Below are 23,725 nucleotides of genomic sequence, written 5' to 3'. Positions count from 1 at the left end.
ATGATAGGAAGCATTAGCTGGATGGATGGATGGATGGATGTTATGTGAGGGAGGGGGGGTAGACAGTGTAGAGGACGCGAGGAATAAAAGAAAATAGAGGAGCAGAAGGTGTGTGTCAAAGTCATTGGGGTTAATAAGTTAGGTGATAATGCTTCCCTCTTGTGAACGTTTATTAAACTGCAGATTTGCAGCAGAGCATGGGAATAAACATAAATGACCAACATGTTTACATTTGTGGAATATATCTTTGGGCACAGCAATATATATTTCTAAGCAACTGATTTGGCATTTTATACTATTTGTTTAAGTGGACAATATCAACTGATTGCATAAGTCTTTGTAGTGTATGTAAAATACATACTTAAAGAGCCACTCCAGACATGTTTTAAGAGGCTTTAATTCATAATTTGTGTCTGAGATGTTTTTTTCCACCACAAAAAACATCCTGGTTAAAAAAGTTTAAAAGCACATACTCCTTCACACTTTTATTTAAATATATCAAAAGCTTAACTACTGGACACAAGATGTATCCTACTTAATGGAAAAGTAATTCTTTAGTGTATGTGCACTGAGGGTTTCAAATTTCCACATGACACTTGAATAAGTTGTATATTGAACCAAGCTTCCAATCTAGTTGTAATATCACAAAATGATATCACATGTGCGTACTACATGTCTTAAATTTAATCGGGAAAAGGATGAATGTAAAAACAACATTCTTGGTTTCGATTTTCAGTTCCTGTCTTTATTGTCCTTTAGAAAATGAAAACTGCAGCAACAACAGCACACCACATGAACATACACCATTTGCATTACTGCATACTATACAGCAGAATATTCAGGTAATTATTAACCACATACATAATTTGCTTTCAACACCATCCTCTCCACAGCTTATAAAAGAAAAAAATGAAATTCAGTTTATCAGTTTTCTCAGTTTCATCTTATTTGGAAAGAAAACTAAAATGAGAAGGAGAATTGGATGAGTGAGTTTCTTGACACTGGGTTTGCTCCTCTTTATTCTCTGTGAGCTGCTCCCTGGATGCCTCATTTGAAATTTGTAGAAAGGGAGTGCTGATCTCACTTGACTGCATGTCACCAGCCACCCGCAGCAGGCAGCTGAGGACCATGTCTTTGGCCAGGCCGGCCTCCAGGTTCCCCTCCCGACTCAACTGCAGAGTGATCTGGTCTAGGCTGGTCAGGATCAGCTCTGAGCCCAGCAGAGGGCAAATGGGGCCTTGGTCTGAATCCGAACCAGGGGCCCCTTGCCTGGCCATGTTCTCCATCATGTATTGCTGGTACAAATCCAAGAGTTTCTGCTCCAGATAGTGATTTAGAAGAGAGTTGGAGAATGGACCTTCACGCCCCTGGAACAAAAAGCTCCGATCACGGGCACTCCCCAGTCTCCAGCGATTTGAACTTCCCCTCAGTGGATGCAGAAGTCCACCCTGAGATGTCTGTCCTGGGAGAGAATCCTCCACAGCTGGGGGGACATCACAGGAATGGAGGAAAGGGCCTACAGCCTGGGTGTCAGTACCGAGCCGGAGCTCACCATCATTGGTTGAGAGAGGCAGCACTTGGTCGCCTCCAATATGGAGGTCGCTGTAATTAAAGCAGATGCTCTGACAAAAGGAGGGAACCAAGAAAGGGGCATCACCAACTGAGTGAGCCTGAGCTGGGATCTCTATCTCCGGAGAGATCTGTCTGCCTGGCTGGGCTCCGTGGAGATCCAAGGACTGCAGCGGAGAATTGTACAACTCCCCTGAATAGCTGCTGTTGTCCGTACAACCTGTCAGCTCAGGGGAATTGTGCTGAACAAGTGGAGTGTGTCTGATGGAGCCTGGCACCAGGGTAGCGGCTGCTCTCTGCAGCCCATAAGCACTCTGGGGAGCTTTCTTAGGAGGAAGGGGATCCAGCTCCTCCAACTCACCATAAGTCATGCTCAACAATCTGCCTTCGCAAAGCATGGCTGCAACAAAGAGCACATTCTCAGAAGCTAGCCAACTTATTAAAACACACTGCATGTCAGTATTCAACGTGCATAAGATGCAACTGTCAGCATGGATTTATCTATTCATTTAATGTTTATTCTTAATATAGGGATGCATACTGTATATAGCATGGAACAATGCCACATAGGCTACTGTGCCACATCATTTATTGCTTTAGATAGTTTACAATAAGAATACACAAAACTCAACAAAAAATACAAATAAAACACAAAAGCGCAAAACATGATACAACAGAATTACAATACAATTCTATGACAAACACCAGATAATTCATGACTGCATCACTTATCCCTCCCCCATCCCTTAAAAGCTGTTTCAGCTGAGTAAAAGTATCCTATTCATGATCCATTTAGAGTTCTGTGGGTAAGGAGGTCAACACATTGATTCCCAAAACAGAAAAAGACCTTTGTCCAAAGGAGGATTTTATGAAAGCACCCGCACCTGCACCTTAACTCATAACAATCATAAAGATAAATCACACTCTTCTGTAGCAAACATCTTCCTACCTCGTACCAGAATCACAGTCTCTTTGTCAGCTTTCACCTTAGGGTGTTCTTCCACAGGCTTTATTACAGTAGAGAAAAGCACTTCTTAGAAACATTGCATTTTCTATCGATACACCCTACCAAATGTGTATACTGTATTTGATTCAAGATCTACATGAATAAGAGTGCATTCATGTGCAAGGGTTGTTTTGTACCACCCCAAGAGGAAGTGGGAATGTAAGATAGGTTCTCTTTTTCTTCCCATTTCTAACATAATGCTGCAGCTGGGTTATTATGAATATGTTCCAACTCATCATCCTGCCAATTATATTATTTTTATTTTCAAAGGATTGTTACAGACAGTCTTAGCATAACGCCCTCCAGTTCCTACTTACTTACTTTTGTAAATTACATCTATTTTACAGCCTTACATAACAATGTATGTACATCTGCGTTAGTATTTCCTCTTGCCAAATGAAGTGAAATGGCGGATGTTTTATTCTCATGAATGCAGCATATGCTTTAAAAGGAAACCACCGCAGTTTTGTTTCCTTGTAAAAGAAACAGGTGTGTGATTGAGGTAAAGTTAAAAGCAGAAAAGAAAGTCATAATTAATATGATGAAAATTATCGGAAAAACAGAAGGTGGCCAGATGCTGATTCCTGTTTTTGTTTTCTGATAAGTCACACCACAAATGTTAAGTTACCGCTCTGTCAGCTTTTTTAGTCCAATTACTGCTGTTTGGAGCTTCTAGCTTTGCTCCTCATGTATACTTTGTCTGCAGCCAAAAGCAGAAGTGTGACTTCATGCTCTGTTTTGTAACCACTACTTATCATATACTCCTTGAAACCATGCCCAATCTTTAGCATGTTTAAGTAAATGCGGTAGCTGTTGTAGTAAATTTGCCTGAGACCTTGGAGTGTTACTTAAAGGGGAACACCACCTAAATTAAAAATCTAGGAAAGTCCAATCAATATTTGTGACCATGAGCTACTCTCTCTCTCAAAGCCAGGTATTAGTGAAGTAAGTCTCAAACTTTCAATGTCATCAAGTATAAAGTCTGGAGCTGCTCCATAGACGATGAATAGGAGAATGATTTTGCGGACCCACAGAAAGTATATTTTCTTTTTTATACCCAATTTATTCTATTGAAGTGTACTCAGTTCTGAAACAGAAAATGTACACATATACTCAGAACATTTCCCTGAGTGCTCAGTGTCATCTATAACATATTTTCCAATTAATTGTCTATGGAGCAGTTCCAGACTTACTACACATTACACATTTGAGTCTTAGCACTCTAGTTTTGGGATTTGGGAGCGAGTTGTTCATGCTTACTAATATATTTGGATTGTCTAAGACCTTAGGAATAAAATGTATGAATTTTGAAAATGGGCGTAGTTCCCCTTTAATTTCACCAGTTGTGAAATACATTTAATGCATTAATAATCATTAATTAACCATTAATTACAGTTAAATAAGGTGTCAAATAAACACTTATAAACACTGTTCATGTTTGTTCATGTTAACTAAGGTATTAATTGATGCACCTTTTACCATTAGTTAATGCCTTAACTATTTGTTAATTACAGTTAACTAAGGTGTGTATTTTACCATTAGTTAATGGAGTAATACGCCTTGACTAACTGTTAATAACAGTTAACTAAGGTGTCTATTTTAACATTAGTTAATGTACTAATAAGCCTAAACTGGAAATAACAGCTAACTAAAGTGTCTAACTATCATTTACTAATGTTAATGTTAACTAAGGTATTGATTGATTCACTGTTTAATGGTTTGTAAGATACATTAATTATTACAATAATAAGCATCACTTAACACTTAGTCATACAATAGTAAACATTGTCAACAAACGTCTCTTGATAACATCAACTAAGGGTTTACTTGTTAATTAAGGTATTTCCTAATATTACTAGGTGGTTGATAAAGATGTTTGATAGCATGTATGTCTTAAGGTTCACAGTAGGGCTGTAACGAATTCCGAATGTAATAATGTAATAAATTAATAAAAAAAGAAACCTCTCAAACAAAACAACAGAGAGTCTCAACAGCATGAAGAGACAAGAAGGCATTTCCATTAGCCATTGGCCAATACTAGGCCTGTTCTTTTCCAGGCCAGAGCTTTCAAGTGTTTTGCTTGCACTAATCACAAATCTATGAGTGTTTGTTGGAAGAAACTTTTGTATGAATCTTATCTTCAGTTAAGACTCTTGTATTCAGACTTCCTCTGCTTGCAGCAGGGAAGTCCAACAATAGAAGCCCATGAAACACGAGAGAAGATGTTTTATTATTAATTAGGCGAGGAAACCTAGACATAAGTCAACATCATATAACTTATGGAGTTTGTAACAATTCCCAGGTCGTTCATACTAGTGTATTAGTTATTTTGATTTTAGAGCCTTTTCATATAAACTCAAAAATTGTCTTCGTTTAACCCACTCGCAGTTTAACCTATCATATGTTCTTTTCTAAGATCCCGTGTATTGTCTAACACATGGTTTATTGAGAGGTGGATTCACATTCACAAGCAGTGAAACTACAGGTCCAGAGTTTCTTGGATTGCTTGCTGTTATTTTGTTTACTAAGTCTCATATGAGTCAGGATATCTGACACAGGCCCGCTGCTAAGTAGTAACGGTAGCCCAAAGTGTAGAGTTACCGATCCGTTGCTACAGCAATGCTGCTTAGCAACACCCGATAACATTGAAGATGAGTTGAGATCAGGTTAGACAAGAGACTCAGACATGCTTTTGCTCTTGCGTCACGAGAGAGCAGCCATTTGGCAATTCCAGCACCCTGGACAGCGAATGGCAACAGTGAACGGCTCCTGTCAAATTTAAAAGCATTGTTGTTTGCTTGTTCTGAGACATCTTGGCTGGTTTGAAGAGACAACTATGGATAGATGCTTCACAAACACTGAGGAATCTAAGGATAAGTCTGTAACCTTGAAAGACAGCGTTTAGAGGAATGTTCAGGAAGATTAATAATGTGTTCCGTCCCAACCATCACGGACACAGAGGGCTGGATGGTGGTGGTGGTGGTGGTGGTGGTGGAGGGTTTCGGTCCGAGCAGGACTACCACAAAGCCTGCACTGTCAGGCTCGTCCGCAGCACCTCCATGCTCGTGGTGGGAGAGAAAACTCAGGCAGCCGTGGGGTCAACTTTGAAACGGAGCAAAAGTACAGTGAGCATTGAGTCGACCTTTTACTATTATCAGAGACAAGAGGACAGGATTTGGCTTTACTCGCAGAATCAGAACTGCCTGGAGTACCTGGAAGCACTTGTGGCTTTGAGACGGCAATACACAAAGAGTGTAATTGACTTGAAAAGTAATGACACCAAGGCCACAGTGTCCTCCAAGAAGAAGCCTGCACCCCCGCGGCCTACAAAGGAAGAACTGGTAAGCTTAGATCATCTATCCCAGAGCACATGGTAAGCAATATCAAAGGCAAATGTTCTCCCATTTTTTAACCACAGATATCAAGAGCCAAACCCTCTGCCCTTCCAGTCCCCAACGAGGAGGACACTTTGCAGTTCTTTGATGCAGTCATCGCAGACTGCGACAGTGAACCTCTGCGCAAACAGTATATGGATGATGGAAACGCAGATGTGGACTTCATAGGTGAGTGATTGAAATCCTCTTTAACTGTAATGATGCTGGAATTTAGGACCTACTAAATATAGCTATGACGCTGAAAACTGTTGTGTTTAATTTAGGGTTAGACAATGGTGGAAAGCAGCTAAGTAGATTTACTCAAGTATTGTAAGATTTTACACACAAAAGATATAGGCCACAACACCCCAACAATATATAAAGTAGTTATACAACATTTCTGTGACCAGCTGTGTTAGTGTAAGTGCATAATTAGCAAATTACATTTACTACATTTTGCTGATAATATTAACCCGCGTTTACTTAAGTAATGGATCTTTCCAAGGGATCTTTCTTCCACCAGTTGAGATTAGAGATGATCCAGGGTGCCAAGTAACCGCACTGAACTCGAGAACTACTTGATTATATACAGATGATGTATTTGCACTTTACTCTGGTATTTCCATCTTATACTACTTAACTTCTAGTCCACTACATTTAGATTGTACATACAAAATAAACTACCCACCAGTATATAAAGTGGATACAATTAGATCTAACTTTACTAGTTGCATTAAAACATTGCTTACACATTAATCCATCAACAATTATAATCCAACAAAATAAGAGACAATAATGCTTTAGGCATGTTTTGCAGATACTACTTACTGACTTTTAATTAATAATTTAAATGCAAGACTTTTACTAAACAGTATTTGCTGTATTGCTATTTTGACTTAAGGTTCTGGTCAGAGATGGACATTCACTCAAGTACTGAGCTTAAAGCCCCTACACATCCATGGTACACCCACACAGATGTTTTCACCTATTTACTTAGTCACTTATACTGTATATTGTGTGGTGTTTAAACTTATTCATTACAAACACAACCCGCAACATATTAATGTTTATAAATGTTGTGCATTTCACTTCTTTTATTAGGCAGTTGTTACCTTCTTGGTTGCGGTTTTTACATGTTAAGTTCAAGTAATGTATATTATTACAATTGCTCTATATTAGGCTACACAGTAGTACTAGTGGTAGTGGCAGTTGTTTGTAGCGGTATTGTAGTAAGATGTAATTCCACCTGGACCAGCTACAACATTAAAATGCTGCTTACAGTTAATGTATCAATAATTCATAACACTCTCAAAGAGGCCACTTTTCACAAGTCCTTTATTTGTGATACTTAAGTAGTGCAATTACTTCCATACCTTGTAATGGGACTTTCTAACATTGTTAAAATATCACTACTTTTAATTATTTTTCAAAAGCAGACGTTTTGCCTCGTCTTTGCAAGAAAAGCACAGTTGTCACTATTAATGTTAATGAGGGCTCAATTTGTCCAAGTAAGTCAGCATGCAACACAGAGCTGAACTGGCAGCCTGAATTGAATGCAGCCATTATTTGTGCTATTGATTACACCTGAGCTTTTTCTGCTCTGTCCTTCCACCACTTTGACATCGACTGGTAAAGGTCATGTGTGGTTAAGGATTGGGAAAACCAGCAATCATTTGTAAGATAATTCTTTCTATATTATCCCAGCTCTTTGGGGCCAGCTAGTTATCTACACCAGCTTCTTAATCTCATTCAAACGGCCGCTGCTTTAGTGAAAATACTTGTGGGTCTTAAGGTCCAGGAGTGAAAGTTACTGGTCTCAACATAACAGCATTCAGCCTCAACAGGTTCTCCACTGCTCTCTACTCTTCACTCCCACAGTGGCCTCCAGCTCGGCCGAACACGACCTCCACTCTAACTGGGTCTTGCGGGTTCCTCGGGTCGCAGATGACTCCAAGCCGAAAGCAGTTTATGAGTGTGCCAATGAAAGCGCCCCAAAGAAGAAAAACCAGAGCGGGTCCACGAGCAGCAGACTGCGGCTGCAGAGGAACCCAATCCATCTGCCCAAAGTGGTGGAGAGTGCATTCCAGACTCTGCGCTTCAAGCCCAAATTAAAAAAGCAGTGAAGCTTGATAAGACATTTGAAACCACCAGCACTGCCACTCTGCTGCCATACACCATGCTCTGCTAAAACTCCATCCGGACAATTAATACTTACATAAAATATTTAGAAGGAATTTTAATAAAGCAAATGTAAAACAATGAATAAAAAAAAACCTGTCTAGTCGATGACGTCAAGTTAATTCCTTTTTTTCACAGCAGACATTTTGACTTAGTTAGAAAGCCACAAGTGTTAATTATATTAACAATGTCTCCATCTATTCAAGTGTCCCAGTAAGTCATGACAGCGTGACAAAAAACCAGACCGAACTGAAGCAGCCTAATGGAATTCAGCCATCATTAGCCATAGGTTAACAAAGCTTAAAATATTCTACATATTTCATACATTATTGGTAGAATTTAACTTTTATAGCCAGCAAGTGTCAGCTTTTCAATTTCCAGCATTCTCTAGTTTGCGACAAAATGTCTTCTGTGAAAAAGGCGTATCCAGTATTATTTGTTTCAGGTATATTCTAAACCGGTTCAGATTAATATAAACATCAATATCTGATTCATATGTATCAATTGGATGCCGCATTAAATGGGAGAATATTACTTGGATGATGTTTTCAGCATAGTCTGTAATACAAATTCTTTCACCAACCCATCTGTTAATAATAGCATTTCTTTCAAATGTGCTTTTGAACTGAATGAAATAAGAGAAGTATATGTTATATAAAATTGTGTGATGGGTATGAAAATTAGGTTGAGTAGAGTTTATGGTTCAGACCTGCGGAGAGACTGCGCTCAATCGAGGTATCGAAGCCAACCGTAAATTGCAACAATGTCCTTCACAGCAATAAACATACTCCTGTACTGCAGGAATGCCTGTTTCATTTAATTGAGGAGATCTTAAAAGCAAGTCCCAGGGCTGAATTGACTGAAAAGTTCAAAACCAGCTAAGGTTATTATGCTTACTGTTGAAAAAGTTAAAATGGTCTTAAATATAATGGGTCAATTCACCCTATTACATAAAAATAAAATAAAACACATTTTGTGACTTAACCTTTTGGTATCTTGCAATATGGACATTTTTGGATTCATTTGCCTGGGATTTGAGATATTTGTAAAATCGTAGTATAAGTATAAAGGACTATTGGTAAAGCTGGCCCTTAAAGCCATTTCTTAGCTCAATTATTTTGCTATTATTTCTTCCCCTTCTCAATAAAAATCATTTGTAGAATACATTTTCTTTATTACAAATGTTTCAGATACAAAACCAGAAACTACAACATTCATTTCTTTTCTGCTTTGGCCTTGGGGCTGAAGAAGGATGACATAGTCTTCATGCCAGTCTTGTCCACCTTAGCCAGCGATTTCTGAGCTGCAGTCATCTTCTTGGACGGCTGGAATAAGGGAAAAAAAAAAAAAAAAAGAAGAAAAATCAATATAACTCAACACCTTTGCACAGAAAAAGAAGGAAGTTCATTACATATCATGGACTTTAATTCAAACTGAGAAAAAAAACGTGTGTATACGGCTGGTATACTCTACAGACAAAGCTTAAAGTAAGCATTCAACAAACAAGACAATCACTCAAGGTCTTCAACAAAAAAAGAGACTCCAGAGATGAAAGCAAAGGCATGACCGTAAGTCATCATGATATAAATAAAAGCCACAGATTCCTCCAATAATTGATTGGTCTATTCAGGCAGACTGCTCTGTATACACTCACTTTCCGCACAAAGTCTGCACTGTTGAATTTGGTGTAGTCCTCCCCGGCCTCCACCGGTTTGTCTGAAAGTTTCCGCTTCTGCCAAATGAGGAAGTAAGACAAGCTTTTTATGACAAAGAGCACCGAAACCTTTTACCACTGAAACACACACCGCTACGAGCTAGAATAATGTCACGCTGTTGATTCAAAAGCTCTTACAACCCAGGTTAAAAACACACAAAGCACAATGCAACAATGTTAAAAATGAGGTGGAGGACTACAGAAAACATGCACGGTGGTTTTGACAGTATGCAGAAAGGGAAGAGGATTTGCTATATAGACTTCACTCGCGTCTTAGAGAGACACAAACATACCTTGGAAGGAGGTTCTGTCTCCTTTGGGCTTGTGAGCTCTGGTAACCTGTGGAGCAGAATTATAAGATGTATGCTTGATCTCCATGATCACCACTTGATCAGCGCTTTGCAAGTGTTGGATGTCTGAACTTACTGCAAGTGGTTGAGCAGGGCTTTGCTCAGGTCTTCACTGAGGTACTGGGATATCAGGCCATGAGCATAGCGTAGGTAGTCCTCTGTATAATAAACAATGACAATATAATCCTACTTTAACTTTTCTATAGTTTGAGATTGGGGAAATGTTTTTAATAGGATCATAACCCATAGATACAAACTGTGCAATATTACTGCCATCTATTGGTGAACATCCTATCTGCTGCTGGTCTTTTCATAGGAAGGTGAGACTGGAATTTTACACAGTAACAAGATGGGATTTCTCTTAAACAAGTGAAGTGGGCTGAAGTTGGAGCGACTTACCCTCATGGTAGTCTGTCTCTGACTTTACTCTGATGTATGTTATGGATTTGACTCCTTCTCCCACAGAGATACTTCTTGCCTTGAGCGTAGTGACTGTCCTCTCCACCTACACCAACAGGTAAAAGAAAACTGTATGCAATGCCTCGGTGTAAAACCAACTTGAATTTCATATAAAATAGTTGTGAGGAGTTGATTAGAGTACCTTTTTCTTCAACCAATTCATCGTCTTCTCTTGATTGTATCGATGGAACTTCAGTTTCCCCACCTCTGGAAGTATGAAACACAGCATTTAAACAACGCAATCCGCATAATAGTTGAGATATACAGTATTAGCTTTCGAAAATAAACGTCACCTTTTTCCTCGGCAATGTGGTGCAGGAAGGCTAGGGAACGTGTGCAGCTCAGCAGCCTTGAGCAAGCTGGGAATTCCTCATCCATCACAACTTGATCCACAGGCTGGAACTTCCCCTGAACAACAAATTACATGACAAGTTAGAAATCGGAAATTATGAAAGTTCTATTTACATTCATTGATAAACTGCTATGCTATCAGAGGCACGATACTGCTGCCCTAGTGTCAACTGATATGGTGCGATGGCCACCACTCTTAATTTGTATTTGCGATGACGTCTGCTGAGACTCCAGTACAGAGCTAACATCTTCTGACAATATTAAAATCAGTCTTACATACATGCTGGACTTTGTTTATATGACTTGCATAAACTAAATCTAAAACTAGACATTCTTGAAGGAGATGTACAGGTGGAGCCATTTATGCACAGCATCTCCAGCTCCAGCAGGTGTAGCCAGGCACACTATGTGAGCACAGGTGAAAACGCTCAATGGTGTTTTTTGCCCCCAACTGCTCCTGAATAATCCTAGTGCCTTCCAGGCAGCGCTGCCTGGAAAGAGCCGTTGGGGGCAAAAAAAACACCGATAAAACGGTGAAAACCCATTACCAATCTGGCACTTTGAGGTGAAATATTATAGTGCAACCTGGCAACGTCATTATGAAGACGGGGCTTTTGAAATGTTGCCACCCGTTGTTGTTGGTAAAAATAAAATAAAATATTTCCAACACATAAACCAGAAAGTGTAATTATAACTATAGTGTATCCAATTATAACTATATTGTATCCAACACCTCAGCTTGCTACTTCCCCAGCTTCACCTGTTTGTGCTAAGCCAAGTTAAACACATTGTGGACCTATCAGTACATGTACTCACCAGTACTGGATGTATAGAGAGAGATATACTGTATTTATTGATCTTATTTAGCCACGGATAACATGCAAACAATATTTTTGCAAGGTTCTGGACTTTTTTTAATAGAGGCTGAATAAAGAGGTAAACCTATTTAGTATTAGTAGTCAGGCTATATAAGAAGCAGTGATAATGCATCGAGTCCTGTGTCGCAATAAACACAAGCATCACAATCTAATGGAGCTCAGCGTAAATTCTTTCAGGAAGACTTCAAATAACTCCAATCACCCCTCTCTCTTCCTAAAACAAATCAGCTGTTTAGAGGCGTTCACTTTTCAGTTAAACCATTCAGAATCGGCCATGAATTTCACGAGCCAATCACAGCATTTACATCCCTGCTTTAAATCTGTTTCTCTCCCTGCTGCGTCAGCTGTCACTTCAGGCAAAGCGTGCAACCCTCCTCCTCCAGTCATCGTCACCTTGGGTCTTCCTCCAGCAGAACGCTCCGTCGACTCCTTCAGTCTGGTCTTCGGGCTCCTTCACCGCCACCACCAGTGTCTAGACTCCATCGGGGGATATGTCCTGTTTCTCTACCCCTTTAAAAATTACTTTCAACGATGGAGTCTAATCTCCAAAGACTCTGTACATTTCATTAGGCATATGTACAATAAACCTTTGCATATCTGCAACGAAAGTCTCTCCTGATTGAAATGATAACTCTTGCACTTTCATCAAAGGTATAAAAAAATGATAAGTAACTAAATCAACATGAATATGTAAATTAACTCGTCACCCTTCTACAGCTGATTGAGATTAATTCATTAGCATGCTGGAGCCCCAACATGCATTTAATTACCTGTATATTTAGAAATGTTAGTATATATTAAGTTTAAAAAATACACTGTAAATCAGACTCTAGTGGGAGTCAAATCCTTCGCTCGGGCAGGTTTGTCGAGGGGCAGAACAAGACTGCATTACACCACAATGATCAGCATGAAAACATCACTGGAACAACCCATGTGAGATCAACGCTGATTTCAGTTTCTTACCTCTTTGCCAGATTTTATCAAATAGGGCAAAATGAGATAGAGAGGATCCATTGGTGTTACAAAGAGAAGTCTTCCATCTGTTAAAAACAGCATTACCTTTATGACAAACAACTTGAACTTTCAATCAACATTAGATTGCATACCAGTTTGCATTATGTGAACCTGTTGGTTGATCACACACCTGATGGTTAGTTTTAACTTAAAAGCAGTTCCTCTTTCTTGATGTTTGTCTGTGCTTGACACTGTTCCTCTGGACATGTTAAATATTGTTTTTCAGTTTTTATGACCAATGCACCTGCTGTTTCTCCATTGATGATTTAGCTTCTTTGGAGCTCTGTTAGTTGATCCAAAGCTGCTATAAGTGCTGATTGCAAAAACTCTTCTACAGCTGAGAAATACTGCTAATGGGGACTAAAGGTAATGTGAGCCACTATTGTAGCAGCGTCCGCTTCAGAGTTTACACTGTAATGATCAATGAGACCAACCTCTCTGTACAGTTTGGCCAACAAACCAGGAGTGGAAATCCTCTTCAAATGCTTTGACCTCGTACAGCTGTACATCACCACTACTCAGCATATACAGAGATGCTGCATCTGCAGGATAAAAAAAGAGGAACTGTGTTAGGTTCACTGCCACAGTATAAGGCCTCTGGTTTAATGTTATACACATCCTCATGTTTGGCTTTTGTCATATTTTCTTTTTTTTTGCCATTTTTAGGCCTTTATTTGACAGGACAGATGAAGACATGAAAGGGGAGAGAGGGGGGGAATGACATGCAGCAAAGGGCCGCAGGTCGGAGTCAAACCCTGGCCCGTTGCGTCGAGGAGTAAACCTCTGTATATGGGTGCCCGCTCTACCAACTGAGCTATCCGGGCACCCCTTTTGTCATATTTTGACTTTATGTTAATACAGTGTTGTTAGTGCTGCAACTAACAATCATTTTCATTACTGATCTGCAACAAATTTGATCATCGATTAAAGGTGCCCTGTGAAGTTTTCTGGTAAACAAACAAGTTATGTTTACATCCAGTATTACTCATCAACAGGGTTGGGCATCGAGAACCGATTCCTACTTGGAATCGTTTCTTTATTGGAATCGTTTGGAATCATTTAGACGATTTGGTTTGATATCCGATCATCACTTCCCAATTTAATATGTGCAAGTTTTGGTTTCCGTAGCGGCCAGGCGCTTGTTGTGTTGCAGCCATGGAGCACAGTAAGCAGCGCTCTAGTGGGGCTTTATTTTACGTTGAAAAAGCCCGGTAAAACTGCAAACCTCCATTGACTCAAAATAAAACTTTCCTCATATTTGTGGAAATAGGCATGTAACCCGTTTCAACTCCACCTCTTAAAGAATCGGAATCGAGAATCGATAAGAACCGGAATCGAAAGGAAGAATCGGAATTGGAATCAGAATCGTTAAAATCAAAACGATGCCCAACCCTACACATCAAAGCGCACTGTCTCTATCCTTGGGTTCTAACTCAGTGGTTCCCAACCTTTTTGGTTTGAGGTACCCCCAGCCCTGCCAGATGCAACTGCAGAAGTTCCCTCTTGGGTACAAGTACCCCTGGTTAGGGAATCACAGGAAGGAAATGCATTCGCATTTAAAACATTTGCACAAGAAAAATAAAACAGGGACCAACTCAGAGAAGCACAGCTCCATAGCACTACTAGAGGTCAAAACTCCACAGGAACAACCAATCATTTAACTACATTAATAAAGAGAAATACTTCAAATTCCATTATTTTCAACTCAAATGTGAATATTTGCTGATTTCCATAAGCTATGATAGTAAACTGAGGTTTATGGCTGACGGTTGGACCAAACAAGTTATTTGAAGACGTCATCTCGGGGTTTGGAAAGTTAAAATAGACATTTTTCACTATCTTCTGACAATTTATAGACCTGACGATAATTAAAATTCAGCCCTAATTAGATGTATGACAATAAAAGAAAATTATAGACCTGTAGCGGGATTCCTCAGTCTCACAAAAGCTGGGTCACGGTCGTTCTTCTGTGTGTCGATGACAGAGTCTGTAGACACCAAAACAAAAGTAATACATATTAACTAACGTTAAAGGTGTAGCTAATCTATTGAGAACATCACTGTGTACTGTGGGAAATGATCACTGGCTAGCTGCATGTCAATGTGACAACGACTCTGCAAAGTGAATAATAATTGAATCACTAATGACTAACGTTAACGTTGATTTTGTAGTAACAAAGTAAATAACTAGCTAACATAGAAATAACGCGTTATTTCCTGTGATATGTGGCTTGAAGTTATTGGCGTGCTAGCATATAGCTGACAGTTATCAACGTCTAACGTTAATCACTTTGTTGTGGTTTCCTACGTGCAAGCTAGTTAGCTCAAACTGCTTCACCTACCTGCAGCAATGACAACCCAACTATCATTTTGTAAATTAGGCGTTTGCTTCTTTTTAGTAGCCATGTTGTATTCAGCTTAACGGAATGGATGTATGTTGACGTGGTTTGATACTGATCTGAAATGAATGCTTATTTGGGCTAAAAACAGTTTCGGCCTACTGAACGTGACGGCTACTTTTTGCCTGACAACATGAGCTCAGAAAAGGCGCCTCTCTCTCGGAGCAATTTCTGCTGCGTTCGTCTCACAGGAGAAAACAAGCCGTCGTCTCATTTTCTTTATCTTTTTTTAAAACAAGCATTACCAAACACGTTTTTAAAAGCAAATAAATATCCCGGCGTCGAAACAAGCTCACAATTAAGCGAAAAAGTTCGCGTTTTAGACTTTTAATTCACCCTGTTTTTTTTTATGCAGTGGAACTTTCCGTGGTGACGTCGTGTTAACGTGCAGTTCTTAAGTAACGCCGCTAGAGGTCGTTCAACAGCTTTCATAACAATTACATGGTAACATTTGAGGTTTGTCTTACACAGTTTACCTCCCCACTCCTCACTTAGCTGATATTTAAAAAATGATGGTTTAGTGGTCTTCACAGAGAGCCAATGGTCTCTGCTCTCAGTTGCAGGTTGTTTGGTGACCAGTTGTCCTTTGGCACACTGGCACACAACAGATTGGGGGATACATATGTCCTTCACTAAGAGGAGGGCATCTCTCACACTCTCTCTCAGGATATGACACTGTGTGTGTCCCAGTTGGTTTTCAGTGAGTCACTTGTTTTTTTTTGTTCCTCCTTCTTGCACTGTTTATGTGCATGCTCAAATGAGGATGTGTAGAATGCTTGTTTGTGTTTTCATCATCATTAGATGACTACAGCTGTGTCATTAATTTGTTAGACTGTTTCGGGGTCCCTCTGATATGTTTGTATAGCTTTTTTGAGCTGTTGATTTCCCTCTCTCCTAAAGACACTCACAGCACAGCCCATTAACAGGTTTTTAATTAGCTTGTTTTTTGAGGAAAGGAGGGATTTGTGTGCTGGTTGACTTGAGCTTTTTAACATCGCCAATACAGTGTCTCTGTGGGGAGCAGCATGACGTAGAGGAAAGCTAGAGCCTACTCAGGGTGACTTATCGCTTAATGTTTCTCTGACTTACTTATTGTCATGTCACATTTTTCTGCAGTTTATTTAGTCTTGTATTACTTTATTTCCTTTTTTTTTTTTTTGGTTCATTTGAAAATGTTGCGTTGCAGGCCCATTTGCACAGATTTGCACAACACATGCTCTAAACCCTTTGAACACTGTCTCCTCCTTAAAATCCGTTAGATTTATGTTGCTGTAGTCTGTGGCAAAGAGACCGTGGGTGAGATATTGTCTGTGAATGACTTGTTTTATGGGTCCCGGGAGTGTCATACATACACAACAGTCTGTGCGGCTAAACAGAATATTCCATGAAAGCTTTCTTTCTTTTTAGGCTGCTTAAGGGAACGTCTGTGTTTCTGACTGCCAGGGAGAACAACAGCGGCCTTTCTGATACGCTGGACCACAGACAGCCCCAGAGAGCCGAGTCCTCTGTCACCAGCATGCAGACGAGAACAAAGTGAGTCTAAATTTAGGCCCCGATATGGCTTCGTAGACCCTGAGTCAGAGACCCCTTTCCTCTCACCCAAATCTTCATCCATCATACATCAGAGAGAAATTCAACACAACCAAAGCCTGTTCTGTCTATCTCCCCTCAAGCTCTTCTTTCTTCTTCCCTATGTAATTCATTTTTGAGCTTGCTATTTCTTGTTAGAAATAAGATGATTCTAATAAACTTCTCAGTGGAGGTAGGAGTTTATTGCAGCCAGCAGGCGGTAGACGGTTGGTCACACTCTGCTGAGCACATTGAACCGCTCCGTGGTCCTATCTATCTCTGTGGCCTCATTTGTGGTGGTCCAATGCAGGGTAACTGGTTACAGCTTACATATCGACTCAGCCTCAAGCTGTCATGTCACCAGCATGTGCTGTGCGTTACCAAGGCAGTGTTTTACCCACTTCATCCTTTATCTTTAGGATTTATAGAATAAAAAGAGCTGATTTCAAGAGTATACATATTCACATTTTTTAACTGCCGTGGCTGCCAAGAGAAGCAAGTTATAAATAGAAAGATAACATCACCCAGGGTGCCACTTTTTTCCTGTATAGATACAGGCATAGGCTGTTATTTCACACAGCTGTTAAAGCCACATTTTGAATTCCTTGTAGATCTTCAGCTCAAGGAGGTAATGTACACATTAATACTCAACATGCACACACATACACACACACACACATACAAAAAAACAGATGTGGAGAGAATTCCCACTGGCAGCCGAAGCCTTTGAGTCATCATCTGGGATTCCCTTCCTCTCACTTCCAAATATGGGTGGGATTGTGAGAGAGCAGGAGGCAGAATGTGGAAGGCAGAGTGGAACCCCCTTGTGATGTCAGAGCTCTGGAACAGTGAGCCTCAAGCTGACTGGAAATTCACAGGAAGGAATGTCGGGAATGCAAGAATCACCGAAATGCTATTCCCGCATGCATGTTTGTAATGTCTGAGTTTTAGCACACATGCCACACACACACACACACACTTAATGTTCTTCGCCAGTCCTCTCACTGGAGAGATATTCCTTCCCGTAAAGTCTTATTTCTCTTCACCCCACAGGATGGTGACTCCTTATTCCCAGCATCAGTTGCTCTGTGTAAGGCCTCTGGTTAAATGTGGTAATTCCCCACTCCCTAAAGCCAGAGAATGGCTTGAATATAAACTGTGCTTGGTGTAGAAATGTGAAAATATATGGATTTTTATTTAACGTTTTTGTAAAAGTCACAATATCCATTTGCTACAGTACTTAAGTACACATTTGAGTTACATTTTAAAGGTAACTATTTTAGTATAGGAGAAAACAACACAGAGCGATTCTGTTGTTTTATGGATTTACTGTTGCGTGACTCTGATGTTGGAGTCAGATGTTATAAAAGAACAAAAGTAGTGCTACAAAGCAATGTTTTGATGAGTGGGTTCCCGTTTTGTGTGCATCTCATGCAAAGCATTTAGGACGCGAGTCACACAATATACATTCCTGCCAATGGTTTCACACTATTCCACTGATTGCAGGTGATGATTATGTGCCCAAAAACGTAGCAGTGGCCCATTAAATTGCAGGGGAGAAGAAGACTACAAGATAGCAAACACAGACGAAACAAATCAGTTTTCAGATTTTTCAAAAACATCAGCGTTTTTATGAGACAAAAATGCATTCAACACGTTTGTTAGACCTCCATCATACACACAATGCACAGAAATGCGCACAATTTGGTGAGGAACACTGAATGTTAACAGAACTTGTTTGTTTAAAACTGATAGGAATATTGTACTACCAAGACTTCTCTGTATTGTTTCCCAATTAGGCGTTGGCTGCTTTTTAGTGATTGAAATTTGCACATCTCTTTATTGTGTATTTTTCACTTCTGTTTTTGGACAACTCACAATGTATTAATCATGGCGCTATAGGGCTAAAATGACTTGCAAAAAAAACTGCAGAAAAGTAATCACCAGTTATTTTATATCTATCTATATATATGTTATGTCTAATGCTTATTTATCAAGCAAAAATACCAAAGATTCACTAATTCCAGTTTGTCAAATGTGATGATTTGTAGCTTTTCAGTTTTATATGATTGATAATTGAATATATTTGGGGTTACAACAATTGTTGGTTGGACAAAATAAGCAATTTGAAGATATAAAGACAAAAAAATGTGTTTAATAATCGAAAAAATGTTTTACAAATTGAAACTGAAACACTGATGTGGAAGGGGGGGGGGGGTCTGTCCCAGAGGCTTTCATCTGCCCATGATCCCTGTCTGTCTCCTCTCTTCCTTCTCTTTCCCTCTCTTTACTCTGTCCCGCCGAGTAGATGTCCCACAATACACCATCCCCAACCCTAATTATTGTTTACTAGGATCAATCTCTCTCTCTGTGTCCCTCTCTCCCTCCCTCTCCCTCACTGTACCAGGGACAAGAGATGATGTGGTAATTACATCTGCCGACTGCTGGTCTGCCGCAGACGGCTCCGCAAGTCTCTCTGCTCAGAGAGAAATTAGAGGCTGCTCAGCACATGTCTAGGGCTGTAATTAGAATAAGTACTCTGTGTATGAAATGTGTTTATTTGTTTATTTATGAGACCCCAGAATTCCAGGCCACTTCTCTGTGCTTCTTCTCTCTAAGGTTGGGTCACGTCAGGGGATGAGCACCAGAACCAGATAGTTATGAGACTGTGCTACTATAACGGCGCTTCTCTTAAGGACCAGTGTATTTATTGTTGTGCAAATGAAAAGTTTCACTCAAAAGCTTTCAAAAATGAATTTAATTAACTAAGCTAGGCTAACTTAATGGCACTTCTCCACTTGTGCTACTGTTACACTAAGTTTAAAGGAATAGTTTGACATTTTGGTGAAGAGCTCTTGTCAGTTAAATGGTATATGTAGCTACCGCCAGCAGCTGGTTAGCTTAGCTTAGCTTAGCTTAGCACAAAGACTGGAAACGGCTAGCATGGCTCTGTCCAGTGGTAAAAGAATCTGTCTACCAGCACCTCTAAAGTTTGCTGATTAACACGTATCTCATTTGTTTGATCAGTACCAAAGAATTCAAAAAATGACAAGTTTTTTTACGAGGGTTATGTAGCAGGAGCATGGGTATATTAAGAGAACGAGCAGGAGTCTTTTCCATTGTGAGGTTGCCAGGCAACCACTGGAGCTTCATATTTATCGTACAGCTCTGAGAGTGGTATCAATATTCTTATCTAACTTATGGCAAAAAAAAAGCCAATACACCCACATTATCCAAAATGTCAAACTTATTCTTTAAGCCTTTACCATTATCCTCTTGTTGTCACTCGTGGCAAAGAAAAGACACATAGATACACTGTTTCCCAAAAAATACATAGGCTCACTTTAATATGATGTGTTACGTAATTTATTTATTTAATTATTCTGCATAATATAATTCTACTACTGCTACTTCTGTCTACTCTGTATATACAACTCATGTCTGTCCATCCTCAGACAGGGCTTATGTCTGTTCTTGCTCTTCTCATTCTTCTCTTTCATTTAAAAATAATTGTTGAGTTTTTACGTACATGAGTTGACCATCCAAGGGTAGAAGGTGTTCATGTTGTAGAGATGGAAAAATTTGTGATTTTGGGCTATTTATGTAAAAGTTCAGGCCTACCTAAAATGTGGAGCATAAATGGATTCTGTTCTGTACACTTTCTAGTAGTAGTAGCCGTAGTATAGTAGTCCACCCCTGGGACTTTCAAAAATCATTGAATCTCTCGGACAGAGCAAAGACCCACTGTTTCCTCTTCTTCACTGATAGCATTCCACTTTGAAGGGCTCCAGTTTCAGACACAAAGTAGTCGAGGGGACCCAGAGCTGCTGAGGGGCGCTTTCTCCACTCCCAGATTTATGAGCTACGCAATGAGACAGTCGACAACTCGGGCCATTAAAAGATTATCTGGATATTTCACAGGCATAGTGGGGTAATTTGGGAGCAAAGTCATTATGTTCATACCATATAAATCTACAAGGTGGAGGGTGAAACACAAGAACAGTCTATTACACAGTGTCTTTGTGTGCACGCATGTGTGTGTTGCAGTATATGTGATGTGACCCATCTGTGGTTATTTTATATTCCTTCTAAAGACAAATACATTCTCCATCATGTCACATTGCAATACATCTGTCATCATGTATTGCACATCGCCTCTTATCAAGGATGCTGAATGATTTTACCATGAGGTTTGATGTGTTTATAAGCAGCTTTGCATTTTAATAATTTTCATTTCTTTTCCAGCCCTCTCTCACACTCCATAATCTGAGAATCATTCCTGGAACAGAAAAGCAGATGCTGGATGAGAGCAGAGGACAGACAGAAAGGCAAAAACATGAAGGTGTTTGTATCAATGGAGGCAGAGTGGCTACACATCAGTGACAGGTACCGGACGGCTGAGAGCCCAGCGTGTAGCTTTTAACTTACCTCAAAAGATGGATTGACCCAGCTGCTTCATAAAATAACTAGTCAGTCTTTTAGTGAAATTGTTCCCATGATGGATCTATGCTTTTATGTCAAAACTGTCATTTTTCAACTAAACTAAAACGACTCGCCGTGATTTCATGTGCTCTGAAGGACTTCACATTAAAGCAGTGCTGATTTTGCACATGTTCAATAAACACATTGGCATTTTAAACAATCATTTTTAAGTGATGCATTAAAATGGTGTATGTCAGCAAATATATATATAGGGACATGAATGGATAGACAGTGTGTCAAGACCATTGACTTCATTATTTGTGTGAAATACAGTGAGGGTTTTGGCAAATTTCCATGCTATAGGTAATGACAACTTTACTTGCCAACACCATTATCTCAGGGTGCGAACAAGAATTACCAATTAGCTCTTCTAACTGGACGACAAAAGAGACGCTTTCATCTCAATAGTAAAATTGGTAATTACTCTCCCGCCTGGACTTTGTCTCACAGTCTGCATTTTGTCCTTGGCTTTTCAGAGATACGGGTTTTGGCATGTACTGGCCAAATGTAATGTAATGTAATCAAAAAAGGCAAGACCGTGAATCTGGCGGCGTGATGTCATCACTATGAGACACTTGTGTGATATCATAATTATGAGGTAATGGCGGGAGGGGTGTGTACGTTTATGACTTTGGCACACGCTCAGTTTACCGTCAGCCGACTGCAACAGGGTACTAATGAGAATGGATAGCCTGCCTCAAGCTATCTGTGTGTGTGTGTGTGTGTGTGTGTGTGTGTGTGTGTGTGTGTGTGTGTGTGTGTGCGTGTGTGTGTGTGGTGTGAGAGAGAGAGAGAGAAAGAGAGAGGGAGAGAGTGCACATATTCATTTTTTGATAAATTGATGGTTATTGGCAGAATGATGTAATCAAAAAGGGGTTCATAAAAATGACCTACAGATACATGCCGGAGGACACATGAGGAAAGCATGCAAGTTTTGAAGTCAACAAGTTTGACATGAATCTGATTCATTTTTCCCACTGACACATACTGATTTTTAGACAATGTCTCATGAGGCAACACCAAATCTTTCATCAGATGAGTATCAACCAAAGGTTGAGTCTATTTCCAAATTTACTCTTTGTGGTCTGAGCCATCGCCACAATATCCTACACATAATCCATTGTCATAATAGTGCTGTGAAGTTAAGGCCTGAGCTTTAGTGTGTTTTCTGTTCTGGTTGTTAATTAGTTTAGTAATGAAGCAATCAAAGCTTCTTTCACTGTTGGACTCATTCTGAATAAGATAATCAGCAGAGTGAATAAAATATAAATATAAACTGTTTTGTGATAAGCAGTTTCTCAACATCTTATTCTTCATACACATATAATGTAACAATCTGCTTCCCCATAGTGTGATTTGTAGTTTTTGTCTACTCCACATATGATATCTAATGCATGTCTGTCTGTATGTCTGTCCTGAGAGAGGGATCCTTACTCTGCTGCTCTTCTTGAGGTTCCCTTATGTGACCAGGGGTTATGGGATTTAACCATCTCAGACAGTGTTTGACCCATAAAACACAGAAGGAATAGCAGAAAAACAACAACTTTTATATACACGTTTCAAAGTATACTAGTGTATATGCAATGCATTAAGTAGCATAAATTAGCTCATGCCCAAGGGAGGAGGAACAGTGTCTTTTACAGCCTGAGAATTAAACAGGTTTGAGGTGGATTTACCATTAAGGTGAACCAGCTAACTCTACTACACTATTTTTTCCTGTTAAAGGTGTTTTGGAGAGTTTTTCCTTATCCGAATCTAAGGATATAGGGTCATATTCGGTACAGACATTGTGACAGGCAAATTACATCTAACATAGGTAATATTTTTACCTATGTATTCATCTCAAATAGATTATCAGTCAGTTACTCTTGTTCTTTTTTGGGGGGCATTTATTTTGACAGGACAGCTTAATACATGAAAGGGGAGAGAGGGAGGGAATGACATGCAGCAAAGAGCCGCAGGTCGGAGTCAAACCCTGGCCCGCTGCGTCGAGGAGTAAACCTCTATATGTGAGCCCCCGTTCTACCAACTGAGCTATTCAGGCGCCCACTTGTCCTTTTTATCAGGAGGTCAAAGTGTGAGGTCAGCCAAGATTCATGTTAGAACTCAAAGAATTGCATAGGCTATAAAAAGCAATAACAAGATCCTTTTTATAACATTAGAAATGTCTTCTGGTGACATATTGGTCCGCTCTATTTAGCTTTGAACGTATAAGAAGATGTACTAACCAGTTCCTCTCCACATATACTGTATAGGTGACATTCATTGTTGTGAAAAATGAAAAGGACTTCGTCATGAAATTGAAGGACTATTGCACTTTGAGGAGGGCATAGACAAAACGTCCTCCATTTTTCCCTTGTTTTGACATTGAAAACTGAATATA

The 23,725-nt window shown here is 39.7% G+C and overlaps 3 protein-coding genes across 6 annotated transcripts; 1 reads left to right on the top strand and 2 right to left on the bottom strand.

Annotated features, from left to right (window-relative positions):
- Positions 1-716: 716 nt before the first annotated feature.
- On the bottom strand, positions 717-2,705 carry LOC144525427 (TLR adapter interacting with SLC15A4 on the lysosome). 2 transcript variants are annotated; one of them, XM_078262233.1, is made up of 2 exons: positions 2,526-2,705; positions 717-1,969 (listed from the first exon to the last, which is right to left on the bottom strand). In XM_078262233.1, the coding sequence occupies exon 2, from the start codon at positions 1,965-1,967 to the stop codon at positions 945-947; it is 1,023 nt and encodes a 340-aa protein (XP_078118359.1). In that variant the 5' UTR covers positions 1,968-1,969; positions 2,526-2,705; the 3' UTR covers positions 717-944. The 2 variants fall into 2 exon arrangements, with proteins under 2 accessions (XP_078118359.1, XP_078118358.1); XM_078262232.1 differs by having other exon boundaries at positions 2,519-2,704.
- Positions 2,706-5,484: 2,779 nt separating this feature from the next.
- On the top strand, positions 5,485-8,175 carry c9h13orf42 (chromosome 9 C13orf42 homolog). The gene is made up of 3 exons (XM_078262238.1): positions 5,485-5,916; positions 5,994-6,138; positions 7,828-8,175. Exons 1-3 carry the CDS (start codon positions 5,485-5,487, stop codon positions 8,070-8,072), a joined length of 822 nt encoding a protein of 273 aa, XP_078118364.1. The 3' UTR covers positions 8,073-8,175.
- Positions 8,176-9,264: 1,089 nt separating this feature from the next.
- rnaseh2b (ribonuclease H2, subunit B) lies at positions 9,265-15,687 on the bottom strand. 3 transcript variants are annotated; one of them, XM_078262237.1, is made up of 11 exons: positions 15,628-15,687; positions 14,812-14,880; positions 13,328-13,435; positions 12,843-12,919; positions 10,944-11,058; positions 10,793-10,857; positions 10,591-10,696; positions 10,268-10,349; positions 10,135-10,180; positions 9,782-9,859; positions 9,266-9,452 (listed from the first exon to the last, which is right to left on the bottom strand). In XM_078262237.1, exons 3-11 carry the CDS (start codon positions 13,416-13,418, stop codon positions 9,342-9,344), a joined length of 771 nt encoding a protein of 256 aa, XP_078118363.1. In that variant the 5' UTR covers positions 13,419-13,435; positions 14,812-14,880; positions 15,628-15,687; the 3' UTR covers positions 9,266-9,341. The 3 variants fall into 3 exon arrangements, with proteins under 3 accessions (XP_078118361.1, XP_078118363.1, XP_078118360.1); XM_078262234.1 differs by lacking the exon at positions 15,628-15,687 and adding an exon at positions 15,235-15,621; XM_078262235.1 differs by lacking the exons at positions 9,782-9,859; positions 15,628-15,687 and adding an exon at positions 15,235-15,621 and having other exon boundaries at positions 9,265-9,452.
- Positions 15,688-23,725: the final 8,038 nt, after the last annotated feature.

This window comes from Sander vitreus, chromosome 11 (genome assembly GCF_031162955.1).
Source record: "Sander vitreus isolate 19-12246 chromosome 11, sanVit1, whole genome shotgun sequence".
Taxonomy (NCBI): Eukaryota; Metazoa; Chordata; class Actinopteri; order Perciformes; family Percidae; genus Sander; species Sander vitreus.
The sequence above is the reverse complement of the archived record's forward strand: the minus strand, read 5'-3'. Positions and strand labels throughout refer to the sequence as shown.